At 48.0% G+C, this 17,238-nt stretch overlaps 2 protein-coding genes across 2 annotated transcripts in view; both read right to left on the reverse strand.

Annotated features, from left to right (window-relative positions):
• The window catches only part of LOC118219222 (cadherin EGF LAG seven-pass G-type receptor 1-like), a 62,404-nt gene extending 56,554 nt beyond the window's left edge, over positions 1–5,850 (reverse strand). The window contains exon 1 of the mRNA XM_035402224.1: positions 1,940–5,850. Coding sequence (XP_035258115.1) covers positions 1,940–5,462 — 3,523 coding nt within the window. The 5' untranslated portion in view covers positions 5,463–5,850. The remainder of the gene's footprint in view (positions 1–1,939) is intronic.
• Positions 5,851–7,176: 1,326 nt separating this feature from the next.
• On the reverse strand, positions 7,177–17,035 carry trmu (tRNA 5-methylaminomethyl-2-thiouridylate methyltransferase). Its single transcript, XM_035401587.1, has 11 exons — positions 16,561–17,035; positions 15,106–15,271; positions 14,565–14,671; positions 13,431–13,553; positions 12,503–12,675; positions 11,889–11,942; positions 11,379–11,445; positions 10,895–10,995; positions 10,010–10,154; positions 9,133–9,215; positions 7,177–8,418 (listed from the first exon to the last, which is right to left on the reverse strand). The coding sequence occupies exons 1-11, from the start codon at positions 16,640–16,642 to the stop codon at positions 8,272–8,274; spliced, it is 1,248 nt and encodes a 415-aa protein (XP_035257478.1). The 5' UTR covers positions 16,643–17,035; the 3' UTR covers positions 7,177–8,271.
• Between the last annotated feature and the right edge of the window lie 203 nt (positions 17,036–17,238).

The following is a 17,238-nucleotide window of genomic DNA, read 5'->3' on the forward strand; positions in this document are numbered from 1 at the left end:
ATTTACAATGAAGTCGTACCAGCGCACTGCACTGCTGCACGGAACATTATTAAATGGCTGTGTCTCTGCACATGCACACACGCTCCGTCAGTTTACCGCTTACAAATGAGCCCTTATAGCAGATCTCCAAGCCAGAGTGACTTACGGTAAGTGCTCTAAACGATCTTGCCGCCGATTGGTTAAAATGTGAACACCGCATTAACTGCACAGAAAACACAGCTTCCAGATAATCAATACCTCATTTTCCTGCAGCGCGCAGTATTAGAAACTAGACTTATTGATTTCAGGATAATACAATCAAAAGTTTAATATCTCAACTGAATGAAACGGGCTTAATATTCTGCTAGTGTTCGGTTTAGTTTTCTTTGGTTCTCAATGTGTAATATCACTTTTAAAAAGAGAAGGTTTTGATCGCAGAGTCTCTTTATTTCTACAGCAGGTTGCCGGGTTACCGCCGCAAACGAGCGTGCGAGACCGAGCGGCCCGACCGCGCCTGCACAGGAGAGCGAGCGCCAGGGCGAGCGAGAAGCGCTCAAAAATATCCCACGCAGTCCAGGGACTAAACTTGGCTCCGCATGAGAACGCAGAAAAAAACCTGCCGCAGGGAGAGAGAGAGAGAGAGAGAGGGAGAGAGAGAGAGAGGGAGAGAGAGGGAGGGAAAGAGGGAGGGAGAGAGAGAGAGAAAGGGAGAGGGAGGGAAAGAGGGAGGGAGAGAGAGAGAGAAGGGAGAGGGAGGGAAAGAGGGAGAGAGAGAGAGAGAGAAAGGGAGAGGGAGGGAAAGAAGAGGGAGAGACGGAGGGCGAGAGAGACAGAAAGGGAGGAGAAGACGGAGGCAGGCTAGGCCGCGCGCGCATGTAGCGGCACGCTCCGGGGCGGGCTCTGATTGGCCGGAGCGCAAAGCTACCTGGAAGTGCTCGTTTCGCTGGGCCCCCTTTCTAATGGCACGCTCATCATCTCATCAGTAACGAGCAGGGCAGCGCTGGAGGCAAGCTCTGCGTTAGGAGCACCATACAGCCCGTGTGGCTACAGCGCTAGCTCAGCCTGCGTCAGTGAACCTGATATCACTCCTTTTGATGGCTCTCCGTGCTCTTTGAGCTTACCACATCTATTGATTTGTGGAAACAGCAGCATTTGGGAAAAATGATGACTTAAAAAAAAAAAAGCTGAAACTCCTATGTCAGCCCGGGTGACAGACCGGCTGAACTTCTGGCCAAAGAGTGTGCACTCGTCTGCCACCCCCCCCCCCCAGATTGACAGATGACGAGCCAGCGACCACGTGACACGCCTACACAAATCTCACCGTGCGATACAACCTGGGATAGAAGCGTTTTTATAAAAAACCTGCTTTGTGTCTTTGAAATAAGATTCTCGCGGAAGCGAAGGCACCTTGAGGCTCGCATAAAAAAAACTCTGAACTCAAAGGCGCCGAAGACAAGCCCGCCCGACTGATTTATCTGCGCAATGAAAGCCTTCTCCGGCAGGCTGGATGAAGAAAGGGCGACGTGATTAAAAAAAAGCTCCCACAGCCTCTGCCGCAGACCAGCAGCAGCAGCACGCAATAAGACAGAGAGAGAAAAAAAAGCAGCCTAACCAGATCCTGCCACAGCCTGAAGCGCAAACACACACACAGACACAGACACACACGCAGACACACGCACTTCACACACACACTCAGTCACTCAGGTGCACACCCTCATTCATGAGTGCACACGCGCACACACACTCAATCACTCGAAAGCACACCCAGACACAAACAGCACGTGCTCAAGCCACTTTTTAAAACGCGCTTGACAACAACAGGTAAAAAAAAAAAAGCTGCATTTCTGCCGTACTCATGCTATACAACACACCTACAAACAGGAGCCAGAAGGCACCTGTTGACAAAGACACAACTGCGTCCACCTGAGGGGCGGTGGGGCGGGACGTGGGCGGGGCTTACCCGTGACGGACACCTTCATGGCGGCCTCCAGGGCCCGGTTGTTGTCCAGGTCCTTGCTGAGCCGCAGGTCGCCCGTGTCCGGGTTCAGGAGCAGGAGGCTCAGCTCGTTCCCCTCCACGAAGGCGTAGCGCAGCTTGTCCGAGGCGTCCGGGTCGCGGGCGGGGACCTTCCCGATGACCCCCGCGGGGAAGCTGCTGGACTTGTTGGTGACGTAGTTGTTGAAGACGATCTCGAAGTCCTTCAGGACGGGCTCGTTGTCGTTGACGTCCACCAGGCGGACGCGGACGGTGGCCCGGCTGACCAGCGGCGCCGAGGTCGCCTGGACGACGATCACGTACTCCGCCCTGGACTCGAAGTCCAGGTCCGCCAGGGGCACCAGGTCCCCCGTGAAGACGTCCAGCTGGAAGACCTCGGGGACGTTGCCCTCCACGATCTGGTACATGATCTGGGCGTTGCTCCCCTCGTCCGGGTCCGACGCGGCGATCTGGGCCACCACGGACCCGACGGGGCTGTTCTCCTCCACGAAGACGTCCAGCCGGTCCCTCTCGAACGCCGGCGCGTTGTCGTTGACGTCCAGCACCGACACCTGGACGTCCACCGCCGCCCGCAGTGGGGGGACGCCGCGGTCCACCGCGAAGGCCCTGAGCCTGTAGGCCGGCACGTTCTCCCGGTCCAGCCTCCGGGCCGTGCGGACGATGCCGGAGTACGGCTCGACGAAGAAGTCGCCGTCGCCGTCGTCCCCGCCCTGGAAGGTGTAGCTCACCCGGCCGTTGGAGCCCGAGTCGCGGTCGGAGGCGGCCACCTGGACCACGCTGGTGTGGACCTCGGCGTCCTCGGGCACGCTCGCCCGGTACGCGCCCTGGAGGAACCGCGGCGCGTTGTCGTTGGCGTCCAGGACGACGACCTCCACGTACGCGGTGTCCGACTTCTGGGGGTCGCCGTTGTCGCGGGCGACCACGGCCAGCGTGTACGAGGCCTGGTCCTCGTAGTCGATCTCGGTGCGGGTGGTGATGGTGCCCGTGTCCGGGTCGATCCGGAACTGGGGCACGTTGTCCTCCAGGGCGTAGGTGACCCGGGCGTTCTCGCCGGCGTCCTCGTCCGTGGCGACGATCGTCACCACCGTGGAGCCCGCGGGCCGGTCCTCGCCGATGGTGGCCTGGTAGTTGGCGTTCTGGAAGACGGGCCGGTGGGTGTTGGCGTCGGTCACGTTGACGCACACCTGGGCCGTGTCGTAGCGCAGCCCGTCCGAGGCGGTGACCGTCAGCACGTACTGCCGCTCCTGCTTGTAGTCGAGCGGCAGCGCCAGCGTGATGAGGCCGCCGGCGCTCTGGCTGGCGATGGCGAAGCGGTTGCGCGTGTTGCCGCTGGCGATCTGGTACGTCACCGCGCTGTTGGCGTCCCGGTCGACGGCGGTGACCGCCAGCACGCTGCTCCCGACCGCCGCGTCCTCGCTCACCCGCAGCTCGTACGCCCTCTGCGTGAACGCCGGGACGTTGTCGTTCACGTCCAGGACCGTGACGCTGACGCTGGCCGAGGACGTCATCGGGGGCACGCCGTGGTCGCGCGCCTCCACGCCGAAGGCGTAGGACTCCGTCGTCTCCCGGTCCAGCTCCGCCGCCGCGGCGATCCAGCCGGTCCGGTTGTCGATGGCGAACGGGAAGCCGGGCGCGGTGCCCACCAGGCGGTAGGCCAGGCGGGCGTTGTCGCCCGAGTCCGAGTCCACGGCCTGGACGTGGAGGACCGAGTGGCCCACGGCGACGCTCTCCAGCACGCTGGCCTGGAAGGGGGTGCTGACGAACATGGGGGCGTTGTCGTTGACGTCCACCACCTGGACCACCACCGCGCCCGTCCCGTTTATCAGCGGGGGCCGCCCTCCGTCCTGCGCCTTCACGCGCAGGTTGTACTCCCGGATGTCCTCGTAGTTCAGCGGGTTGATGACGTCGATGGCGCCCGTGGCCGAGTGGATGTGGAACTGGCCGCGCAGGTTGCCGCTGACGATGCTGTAGTGCACGCGGGCGTTGCTGCCCTGGTCGCGGTCGGTGGCCTCCACCTGGGCCACCTGGCTGTTCGGCGGCACGTTCTCCGGGACCCGCACCACGTAGCGCCTCTTGCCGAACTGCGGGTAGTTGTCGTTCTCGTCCTCCACGGTCACGTGCACGGTCGCTGTGGCGCTGCGGGGTCCGGGGTCCTTGCCTTGGTCGTTGGCCTCCACTATGAGCTCGTACTGGGACAGCGTCTCCCTGTCCGGGCTGACCCTGATCTTCACCAGGCCGTTGCGCGGGTCGATTTCGAAACCCGAGTTCGCCCCTCCGCCGTTCACGATCTTGTAAATCGTGTTGGCGTTGGAGGGCGCGTCGGCGTCCGTCGCCCTGATCGTGAGGACTTCGAACCCGACCTCCACGTTCTCCCGAATGCTGACGCGGTACTGCGTCTGCTCGAACACGGGCCCGTGGTCGTTCTTGTCGCTGACGGTGACCGTGAGGTAAGCGGTGGCCGACCTCGGGGGTGCGCCGCCGTCGGTCGCCGTAACTTTGAAGACGTGCGTGTCCTTCAGTTCCCTGTCCAAGGGCTGTAGCGTCGTGATGCCGCCGGTCTGCGGGTCGATTTGAAAATAATCGTTGGACCTGCTGTCGAACAGAGCCTCCATGACGTATTCAAGTCTGCCGAACTCCCCATCGTCCGAATCGATAGCCTTGAGCGTAATGACTCGGGTTCCCGCTGGCTCGTTCTCCGGGACGGACACCTGATAGCTGGGCAGCTGAAATTGAGGAGCCGCGTTCACGTTTCTTTTCCTTCTAATCCTCCAAGCATTCGGTTTCCCGGAGTCTGTAAACAATCCCCGTCTCGGTTCTGTGGGGAGCCGCAATTTCACACGCAGGGAGACGCGGTCGGTGAACGAGGTGTGCAGAGTGCAAAGTAAATCCACCTCGCGCCGCCCGGACGGCAAGCAGAGGTCCTTTCTCAGTGTCAAACTTCCATTATTAAAAAATACTTTCAAGTCATTTTTTGCACAAGACCCATTGGAAAAGGGTACATTCCGAAGGAAGACGGGTAAATGTTCCTTTACATTCACGAGCGCACGACCTGCAGAAAAGCAGGAAGTTGCCTCCGCACTTAGAAAGTAATTTATAAAGACATCGTGCTTACCTGCGAAGTTCTTCCTCTTATATTTAATAAAGCAGTCCTGGCCGTGCACATAAACGTTAAAATGCGTTAAAATAAAATCCCCAGAAGTCGAAGATCTGACAGTGATGTGAAGTGGCACGGGGTTCCTGGATAAGCGCGCACAGACCACTTTTCTGGAAAGCACCAGGAGTCCGTCTTGGTTGTCTATTCGGACAAAGTCCTGAATTAATTGCGGAGTTAAAGTTCTGTCGATACTATAAATCCAACCGGGTCCTTGTGATAAATTCGCCACAACGGCCCCTGGGTGTGATGTTTCCGAAAGGTGTAAATCGAAACATCCCATCAAGGGAACGTGGAACAGAAAACCAACCCATATCCAGTTCATTTGTAATTCCATAGTTTAAAACTCCATGCATCCACACTGCTCCGCGTGGGCTAAACACCTCGAAAGAGAATTTAACCCACCTTGTCCCCATTCATCGTTTTAGTTTTATCTTCCATTGGATGGTTTAAAGGTTGAACAATCACCTCAGCGTTTTATCCGTGGAGCGGTGTCTCATTATTTCACGTTAAGTTTAAAATGACTACAAAATGGCTCCGCCGCGCCCCTCCTCTGCAAGTGATTAGCATAAACCTGTGGCGTTTGTCCCACGGCGAACTTTCGCAGAGGGCTTTCTCATGGAAATTCGCAAAGCTATTCGATATTAGAATTGCGGTACGCTTCAGTGGGTTGCGGGGGCAGTTTGTTAACATGTATTGTGTTTAAAATGTATTCTGTCATTCCAAAGTGCTTCTGGAAGCTTCCTCTACTTTATCACCGCCAAATCTCGTGCACATTTCTTGAGATATAAAATAAAAGTTGGTACATGACTGGACAAAGTAACTAACTGAAGTTGCAATAACGTTGGCTTCGAATTTAAGTGTCAGTAGATCAACTCAATATTTCAAAACATGCATTTTATATCTCATTAGTATTTAAATTATCAGTAATAATTGACTTACACAAATATGTTGCAACGGTGATTTTGGAAGTTTCTACAGTGCAATATACGGATGTTCAACTTAAGCACGTTATTTGAATTTCAGGATAATACAGCGTGAAATGAAACTGCCGTTCTTACTGTATAGCCTGGTGTCAATGATTTCATTTTCATTTTAACGCACAGATTATTCTACAGCTGGGACGTTAATGCAGCTATTAAGCGTTGACAGTGTTAAAATATTCCAACTAGTTTAAATTAATATTTGTTTAAATGCCTCATTTAAAACGAGACGACCAGAAAGTGTTTTGCGCACACACACACACACACAGGAGCAGGCCCAGTGGTACTAACTGCATGCAAGGGCTAAATATTCACATTAGCACTCTTATGTCCGCGGTGTCATCGGTTTGTGCAGGGCATTTAATGTATTCTTTAAGCATGGCAAATGGTTTCCTTAAGGAAATTTTCATTTGTTAGACTAATAGTCTGCACGATTTAATAGACCTAGGCTACAGAATACAATTCGATTAGGCGCGTAAACGTGTGTGCTGTATTAAATACGTTTGCATAACCATACACATTATGCAAAGTTTCTAATCGCCTAGTCTTGGATGCGCACTAGATTGAATCTCTAAAATCAGCATTTCGGACTGCAAAGATGGGCTAACGATTTGATGGTCTCAGGACGACGACGCTCCGGATGTGTAGGTATAGAATTTCAAAATGAATTATTTTCATTTAACGTGTCTGAGCCTGCATTTTTCTCTCCTTAAAGGAACCATACATTGTCAAAATGTTCTTTAGCTCGTAAAGCCAGCTATTTATATGAAATCAGTTTTAAAACGATTTATTTTAGTTACGTGGCCACCATTGGTTGGGTTTTATAGGCTAAACGTATACGCTATTATGCTCATCGTCTCGTCTAAATTCATGTGTTAAATGCAGTGTCATTACCTGTGTCCAGCAAGTGGCGATTGTAGGACAAAACTTCCCAGTTAATAATGAAATTGTCTCGGTGTAAACCCAGTATTCCACCACAACGGTCACAATTAGAAACTTGTCGCTTTGCGCCCTCTTGTGGACAAGACTGAATACTACACATTAATGAAGAGTGCTCACACCAAGACGCCTGATTTAGTAAAATAGTCGGGAAGACAGTTTATTCAGGACAACCGTAATTCCTGTCAATGCAAACCAAAATATTATCACGAGCGCAGGCATATACACAACCAGAAAAAGGCAAATCACTTCCCACCAAGACGTAGCCTATAGCCCTGGTTGACGCTCTCACTGAAGCCTACTGGAACACAACGTCCTTAAAATTCAGTTTTAGGCGTTTTTGACGATCAGAAAAAGTAATTGGCGTGCCTCCTTTTCTGTAAGCGTCTTTTGCTACAGCGGCAACGTAATTCCTCCTTTACAAGTGACTATGGGATATTAATACAATGAGCATAATTATTTTTTTATACATATTATTCTAGGCATATTGTCTATTTTTCGTTTGCACTGTTTTGGACGGGGAGGAACAACATTTCGTTTTTATGTATGCAAGTACACAAAACTGACAAAGAAATCTTGAATCTTGATTTTTTTTGTTGACGAAAAATACCTAAGAGTGTAAGAGCTTAAAATGGAAAATGTTGCACATGTTCCACAGCACTGAAGAAATACTGACGTCTACCTTCGTCATAAATTCACATTTTTTAAAAACAAACACCTTCGCGCTCATTTGTGTTTTTTAAAGTTCAAAGGTAGATTGTCTGCATAGTTTCCCTGTACTTAAGTACTGAACCAACTCAAAACTACATTAAATGTAAATTGTATAAATACCATGCGTTTTCGGGACAGTTAATGTTCCAGTTACTACTGTAAATAACTTCCATTTCTCTTCCATAATTAGTATCTTAGATACCAACAGGACACAGTCATTCAGATGAATTACAACAATAAATTGGCAGAAATAATTGTCAAATATGCCACGATAAACTACCTATTGCTTCCATGAAGCAATATCGTCACTGTCAAAATAAATGACAGGTGTAATTCACATCATAGAAATTAGAAACCCGTGCACTTGTTTGTTTTCACCCGAGGGCACTGGTAGATATTACTTGAGGAGAGATCGACCAGCGTTCGGTCACTGCTGCCCGTCAGCTGACCCGGTTTGAGAGTGCCGTCAGTCGCCTACGCGGGCGAGCGGAAACGGAAGCGACCGCGAGTCCTTCAGGTAGTAGGCTCAGGGGTGCAGTTGGGGTCGGAGGGAGTGCCTCTCAGTCGGTCGCGGCCCTGCTGTAGGGTGAATTCAGTGGGACCCAGACGGACGATCTTCCCGCTGCCAAGACACTCATCGCCCTTATACAACACAGCGTACTGCAACACAGACATTCAACAATCATCCTTCAATATCAGCCAGGGATGCCAAAGGTGTCTTTTTAATTATTTAGAGCTTATTAATGCGAATTACGTAAATGAGCACTTGTCAATTTGAATAGTAGCACCAGATAATTTCAAGCAACATTTTGGGCGTGTGAAGAAACCGCAATTTAACGAAGAGCATAAATGGAAGCTAAAGTTGCCCGAAGAACAGGAGATCTTTGTGAAGGAGAACGATCACTTGGCCGTATTTCAGCAACTCGGTTTCATTCCTGCCAAATGAAGATGGAAAATAAATACCGCTGGGATCGAAGACAAAGACCATATCCGAGCCAAAATGCTTCCCGTTTTTGTAGGGACGTTCATCCATCGATATGGGGGTTATCATCGTAACACGTGTACGGTCTATTGCACACAAAATTCGGACAGAATGCAATGCTATAAAAGCACTGCTTCATCTTATAAAGCGCTTCAATCGCGCCTCGGAATTCTATATCCTGGGGGACCTTAATTAAGGATCCCTGCTTTCAGCACCAAGGTCAGCGCCTCGCACCGTTTCCGCCATTGCATGCTGAAATGAACCAGAAGCCAGCAAATTGAGCGTGACAAGTAGTTCGGCAGCCGCTACGTTCAGCTTCTGGCTCCACGTTACCTTTAAGCTTATTCAATAATAGTATACTGACATGGCCCTATCTGCTGTAAAAAACCCACCTGTCCTGGTGTCAATGCTCTGATTGGCCGAGCCATCGTGACCCAAACAGATCCGTCAGCGTTCAGCGTCACAGTGCAGGGAGCTGTAATACAAGTACAATATTCTAGTTATACTACACCCACACAGTCCCAGGGATTAGTCAAATAGACAGACATACCTATACTGGTATCTGTAAAGGTATACTGTATTAGAATCAACAGTACCAATGGTGCAGAAGATTAAGATCGCAAGATTTGTTTCTGGCTCAATACGACATTAATTAATTAATATATATATATATATATATATATATATTCTGCATACTTTACTCTCATATCCTCAAAATGAACAAAAGGAGACAACGTTTTGTACAATTTAATCTCTCATAATACATTTCAGATACGTTGGATAAATAGGTAAATCAGACAAAGAAAATGACTGGCAAAGCTTTTTCCCCAGGTGAGACCGACCACGATTGGCCTCACGGTATTTTGACCGAGACCAAGTTGGAGTCACCCGTCACCTTTCATAAGTATCCAAAACTAGAGCCAATCAGGGCACGCTTCGCTGTTCGCAGAGCCGCTGTTGACGATCGCTCAATTCACCGAACTGCGTTTTCAAATTCTACAAATGAACCACTGAACCCTGGCGTACACAGTAAAATGTCCAGTGTCAATTTAACTCCGACAGTGTCAATTCAACTCCCACAGTGTCAATTCAACTCCCACAGTGTCAATTCAACTCCCACAGTGTCAATTCAACTCCCACAGATAAAATTTGATCCGTTAGACAAATGCCATCTGTTAAGACTTGAATTAACACTGGAGACTTTTTAAAAAATGGTGCGAGTTGACACCGCGCCCGCTGGTGATGTCGCAGGCGGGTCAGGCGACTCACAGAGGGGCATCTGGTGCTGGAAGCGGAAGAGGCACTCCATCATGCTGCGGCGCGCCAGCTCAGCCGGCGGCTCGTCCGCCAGCCAGTGGAAGCGGTCCGTCCGCAGGGTGTCGCGGTACAGCGCCGGGTGGTTGGTGGTCGGGGCCTGGAGGGGGGAGGGGGGGGGGAGCGATTCAGAGCGGTTCGGCCGCGGTCGCGCCCCGCCAGGGTCTTTTGAGCGGGAACGAGAGCGGTCGCGTTCTAAACAGAACCGGACCTCCTCTCTCTCTCTCTCTCTCGTTATAACACTTTGGGTTTAAATAAACGTTCTTTACCTGGTCTTAGCTAAAGATGCAGAGAGCGGATCTTTCCGGAAAGCAGCTAAAAGAATGGCCACTGACACAAACTATGATCAGCCACTGCAGGATTACAGCTGGGAGGGATGGGGGTGGGGGTGGGGGTCAGGGTTCAAAGGTCAACACGATTAAAGTGGCATTTAGCAGACGCTCTTATCCAGAGCAATTCAGAAAGCAAACGCACACACCCAAAGATCAGGGATAAAAGCACAGTAACTACCAGAAGAATAGTCCTAATATTCCTAATAAAGACAGCAAGTGCAAGAAACGCCCTCGAATGACAGCTCGGCAACTATCCTATGGAACATTAAACTACACTTAATAGGATAATATAACAGCTAAGAACCACAGGCTCTGAAAACAAAAAGGAAGTTGCGCTTCACCAGGCGCTAGGGCTGGTAAGAGTGCTAGAGGGGGGCGGGGCCGAGGAGCCGAGTGGCAGACTAAAGAGGCGGGGCTCCGGTCCGTGTCGGAAGATGGCCGGTCTGGGCCGAAATCGCGTTCCGTCGCCGCGGGGTCGAAGGAGACTGCGGCCGCGCCCCTCCCTTACCACAAACACCTCCCCGGTGGTCACGTCCTTGTCCACCACGAACCAGGCGTCCCTCTGCCCCCCGATACGGGCCCTCTGCCCCAGCGTGAAGGTGAACCAGCCTGGGGACACAAATAAGCCATCAGGCACTGCCCAGCCATTACATCACACTACACTACATTATATTATTCTACACTACATTACACAACATTTCACATTACATACTACATCACATTATACTACACTACATTACATTACACCACACTGCGTTACATTACATTACATATTACACTACACTGCATCACACTACACTATATTACATTACACTACACTACATTACAGGCATTTAGCAGGCACTCTTATCCAGAGTGACTTACCCAGTAAAAGTTTGGTTGTGTTTTCTTATTGAAACATCATAGGGGCCTTTTTAAATACAGGAAACCCTGTACTTTAGACTGGTACTCCAAATTAGACTCCTATTAAATATCAGCCTGAGAGTGTTTACCTTTGTGTTCTCCCATGATCCTCCCGTCTTCAACCGAGACCAGATTCCCAGGCTGCGGCTCCAAATACTGTTTCAAAGAGCCGCCGCAAACAAGCAAAGTGTTATTACATTACGACACTTTCAAAATAAAAGTCCCAATGATGAAACCACTATTACATTACATTACATTTATTTGGCAGACGCTTTTATCCACGCTTTAAGCAACGTACAATAAGTGCATACCAAAGGTCATTGGAACAACTACAAAACACAGGTCCGATAAGGTACAGTACTCATTTTGTAAAAGTTATTCATAGCCATGAACACATTAAGTCCAGTTCACAAATTATTAAACATTACTCTCTGACTTGGCCTATGTTAAATCAAACTAGGAGGCATAGCAAGCTACAACATCAAGGCAATGAGGCATTATATAGTTCTAATGGTGTGAAAGGACAGTAGATCAGACCGATACAGCGCCTTTAATTCCTCTTGAACTGCACTTCACTGAGAGGGCGTGGGTAACCGTACCTCTAGTATGAACTCCTCAAAGTTCCTCTCCCCAATGAAACAGATCCCCATGCTCTGCCAAACAGGAAACGCTCATTAAAACACAGAACCTTTTCTCAATCCTCATTAAAAATATCCCTCAAACTTTTTTTTATTGCTTTGGTTCGACCATTAACTTGTATGCGCTACTGGATCTTAAAACAACACAAACATCTGTAATCTGTTGGTATTTCAAACTGGACCCCAGTGTTAACAGACCAGTTTAAGAAACGCTCAGTACAGTACATTACAACATACAGGGCAAGCACTCATTAATACAGAGAACCACCCCTGGTGTTGTAGAACACAGGCCCACTTCTACAACACAGTCCAATAGCACAGTCAAACAGCACAGTCAAATAGTGCAGCACAGCCCTAAAGTGTGCAGATGAGAGCTTCAGTGGGACAGCGAATCGAATGAAGCTCTTTCGTGGACAAAACCATAGACGTTTTTCAGGATAGAGCAACAGGAGTGTGATATAAATCAGGTGAGACAGAGCCCAGCTGATCTGAGATCAGTTTTGGATTTGAGCTCATAATGGACGAGGTTAGGACCTGGACAGGGGGGGTAACTGATCCTAGGTCAGTGCTGGTACCTCCTTCTTCTTCAGGACGTGCTGGAAGCCCGCCTCGGCGGCCATCTTCTTCACGAAGCCCTTGGTCAGCCCCGCCAACGGGAAGATCGTCCGCCGCAGAGCATTCTGGGAGATCTGGCTGAGGAAGAAGGTCTGGTCCTTGAAGCGGTCGGCTCCCTGGTGCAGTCTGGCCGCTTCGAACGGAAGCACATAGCTCAGGAGGTAAGACCGATTGTCTGGCAGTCGGAGGGTTGCCGGTTCAAACCCCGCCCTGGGCATGTCGAAGTGTCCTTCAGCAAGACACCTAACCCCTAACCGCTCTGGCGAATGAGAGGCATCAATTTGGATAAAAGCGCTATATAAATGCAGTCCATTTACCATTTACCAAGCAACGCAGGGTCAAAACCAAGCAACGGCCCCCACAGAACAGGGCTGCCCAGCCCTGCTCCCGGAGATCTACCGTCCTGCAGGTTTTCACTCCAACCCTAATTCGGCACACCTGGTTCTACTAATTAGCAGCTCAACGATATCTCCAGCTGTTGAGTGAGGTGTGGCTTTGTTAGGGTTGGAGTGAAAACCTGCAGGATGGTAGATCTCCAGGAACAGGATTGGGCAAACTGGCTCTAGAAGCTCATTAAGTGCCAGTAAAAAAAAATACTGATGAGTCTGATTCGACTCACTTTTTCAAACAACAAAATGGTCAGGCTAGGTTTAGAGTGGCTAAAAATGAAGAGAATTAACTCACCTTTGCCGTATTTTATGGATTTGTAAAAACAAAGGCTAACGCTACAGGAAACAGAGACCGAGAACACCGTGTCTGTACCTCACACAGCTGTACTCTCATGTATATCCAGTCCTCAGAACATGATGACAAAAAATGAGCTCATTCACAGTAATTCAGAAAAAAAACATCAAATGACGGAGCAAGAATTTGAGGGATTAGTCTTACGGTTTCTGATCTCAAATCGATCCCGGAAGAGCGTCCTCGGAGACGGGACGTGCCGCTGCTGGAACACCTCCTCGTCCTCCTGGGACGTCCTGGCGTAGTGTCCGGTCGCCACGGCGTCAGCGCCTGGCAACGGGCGCAAAAAAACACAAAACAAAATCAACTATTAACCAATCACAACAGACCCTGACCAAGACAATGCAAACAGTGGACAAGGAATTGTGCAAAACGTTTGCTAAATCAAGTTAGAACTATGTGCCTATTTGAGTGCTATATTTTAGCATGTGACACTTTCACCTTAAATACCCTTCTTAAGTCTTATTGTGTCACTCCCAACAATAAACATATTGTGGTCTACTGTCTGAGGGTTCTTCCCACTGGGAGTTTTTCACCTCATGTGTTTGCTATCTGGGGGTTCAAGCCTGAAGTTTGCACTGTTTTTTTTTGCTACTCTGTAAAGTGTCTCTGTGACATTTCTCTGTAAAAAGCACAAAATAAAATTGAATTGGTCCAATGTATGTGTGAAGGAGCAACCTTCACTGCAGACACAACCTGTGTTAGTTTTAAAATGAAAATATATCTGGAGAAAACCTGTCTGTATGATAAGCTTTAATCCCCATTTTCATGAACTGGCTGTTAGTTTTAAGTGTGCATTGTGTCTAGCAGGTGACTGATTGACTGGAATGTTTCCGGGTGTGCCTAATTGTGAGCCTATTTCAGCTGTGTGGAGTAACGAGGGAGGTGTTCTTTTTGCAACTAAGTTTGGGCAGTATGCAAGTAAAGCTTTTGTCAATTTTTTTTCCCCCCCTGAAGTGTCCAAATAATTTAGATGTGAATGTCCTACAACTATGTAAAGTACCACTGCCTGCATTTCTGGCTTGTGTGTAAATAAACTGTCTTATATATTTTTGAGCTTTGGTAATAAAAAAAATAAAAAATAAACCTTTGGTTGTCTGAGGAATCGGCCAGCCTTGTGACAATATGGTTAAACTAGCATAAATGCATTCAGCCAATTAGAAAATTGTGTAATCGGTGACAACAAAAACCGACCTGGCAGGAATGCAATTTCCCTCTGTACCAATAAGCACTCTGTACTTAACACAGAAAGCTAGCGCTAGGCCGCACGCTGACACCTACCCAGTGTGCTCACGGCGTACTGAAAGAAGTGCTTGAATTTGATGTGCTTGTTGCACATGATGTCGGGATTGGGCGTCCTCCCCTTCTGATATTCCTTCAACAGATTACTGCGAAAAGGAAAGATTACGAGACAGCGTCAATGCATCGGTTATCCAGCTGGTTGTGTATAGCATCTGGTGTAAAATATAATATCTTGACATCTGTGTGGCGTGATATAAAATTCAGTATCTAAATGCACTGCCTGGATTTCATTTTAGGAATAATACATTCTACCCTAAGCTCTCATTTTTATGCTAGGTAAAAAAAAAAGTTGTGCAAGTCGCTCTGGATAGGAGAGTCTGCTAAATGCCTGTAATGTAATGTCCACCCAATAAAATTGTAACAATAAAATGGTGCAAAGTGGTTGAGCGGGACTTATCATACAATAGCACGATCAGGACAGTAAATTTTGTACACTGTAAAGGCGAAGGTATTAAGTCCAGTATTTTTCCACTGTTGTTAATACGCACTGTCCAGCGTGCCCGGAGAGATAGCTAGTTACCTGAAGACTTCGTGCCAGTACTCTTTTACGTAGGACACTTGGTGAAAAGGCAGGTCGAGCATCTGACACACACTGTACGCGTCTTCGCAGTCCCGCTCCCCGTTGCACACGCCCTGCTCGTCCAGCGAGTCCCAGTTCCTCATGAACACGCCAGTCACGTGATAACCTTCAAAACAGATTTGAACGTTTGACTTTCAATTGTAAGTTTTGTCGTCCACCTCTCCAGTACATCAATTACCCCAGATAACCAAAGTACTTCAGACAAATGAGCTTATTGGCTGTATGCACCAACGCTTGTGGTAGGTCCCCTTGGATAAAAGCGTCTGCCTAATAAATGTAATGTATAGGCCATATCGGAATTAGCATATTATTACTAGCATTCAGACAGACTTGCAGAGGTCGGGAGATTGTAAGAACGATACATCTTCTAATTTCTCAACATTAATACACATTAAACAACGGATATTATTTTTTCTTAAATTTAACAATCAACGTACACTACTTCCAGCCATATGTCTCTCAAGTCTAACAAAGAAAGAAAAGCATAGCCATTAGCATCAACCGTCTTATTTTAAAAATGAAACTATTTAACGGTCTCATGACAACAATGAAACTACATAAGGTTCTTACCAAGGGTCTTCTACTTCGTAAATTTAGGCTATATACTATTGTTAACCAGTAGAGGGAACCAGCTGCCTACGTACGAATAGTATCTCTGTATAATAATCACCATTTTCATGAACTGACTGTTGGATAAACTGTGCATAGCGTCTCGCAGGTAACTGATTGATTGGAATGTCCCAGGTGTGCCTAATTGCGGGTCCATTTCAGCTGTGTGGATTACTAGGGGCTGATCTATTTGCAATTAAGTTTGGGCTGTATGCTAGTGAAGCGATTGCCATTTTTCCCCCCTGAAGTGTCCAAATAATTTATATGTACATTTCCTACAGTATTATTGTTTATATCAAATATTTCCAGGCACTTTTAAATCACGTCAAGTAATTAAGGCTAGAAGTTGGCATGAAAACCTGAAATCGATGCCCACCGTTGCCTACCTCTGTTGTACAGGAAGCACAGGCTTAACGCGGCTGTAGACAAACACATTCCCGGCCAACACCCAGCACACTTTAGCGCATGGTTTTTTGTTAGTCTCAAAATCAGTTACATGCAGGGCTGTTGAACACGAATACCATTCTTTTCCTTGAACGACTTAAAACACACCTACTTTGAGAACCACAGGTGTAACTTTTGCTACAGGAATCTGTCTTGTAACGTTACCTAATATCGTTATTTATACACAAAAAGGCACATTCCACTGTTTGTTAGCTAGCTAAAACAAAACAACATGTTAGTATACAAAATAACAGCTCCTATATTTGATAATAACCCAGCTATGTGAGCTGGGCGTTTCTAAACGAGCAATCCATACCGTTCCACATGCAGTACAAATATTACCTCGCCGTTTGAGCAGAAGAGCAGCGACAGAGCTGTCGACGCCGCCTGACATCGCACAGACAACGTGTCTTACGACGCCCATGACGGTTCATACAATTCTGAAAACAAAGAAAGAAATATATCAAACATTAATCAGGTAAAAGTAACAAAGCTTCACGTTCCCTCAAGGAGAGCGCCATGTTTGACGGTCCGTCGACAAAAAAAGTTCCACTAGAAACGTAGTGCATAGCGCTTCTTGTTGCCATACAAGTTTAATCTGCTGACAATTCCTTGTTGTTTAGCTTCGGTTGTTTAGCTTCGTTCATTTTATTAGTTTCAAATTTGAAAATAAAACATCCTGAAATTAAATGCAATGCACAAAATCTTTTTAAAAATGTATATTGTTTTTTTAAATTTACTGCCTTGAATTTAGCACTCCTTAACTCCTGTTCATTTATGCACGTGGCAGAATGTGAGTTCCTGATGTGAGGCATCGCTGAAATAAATATGTCCGTTAGAATCATGAATTGTATTCATCATTCATTCGTTCGTTAATTCATATTTGGTGCTCGGGAGCGCCCCCATATGCGTTGATTTAGCCAATGGCTTTGAGCTGGTGAAACGAGTAACAGCTGTGCATGTAAATATCCAGTAAATGTTAAATTTACCTGTTTTTTTTTTTCTTTTTTCAAATCACCG

This window comes from Anguilla anguilla, chromosome 19, assembly GCF_013347855.1.
Source record: "Anguilla anguilla isolate fAngAng1 chromosome 19, fAngAng1.pri, whole genome shotgun sequence".
Lineage (NCBI taxonomy): Eukaryota > Metazoa > Chordata > Actinopteri > Anguilliformes > Anguillidae > Anguilla > Anguilla anguilla.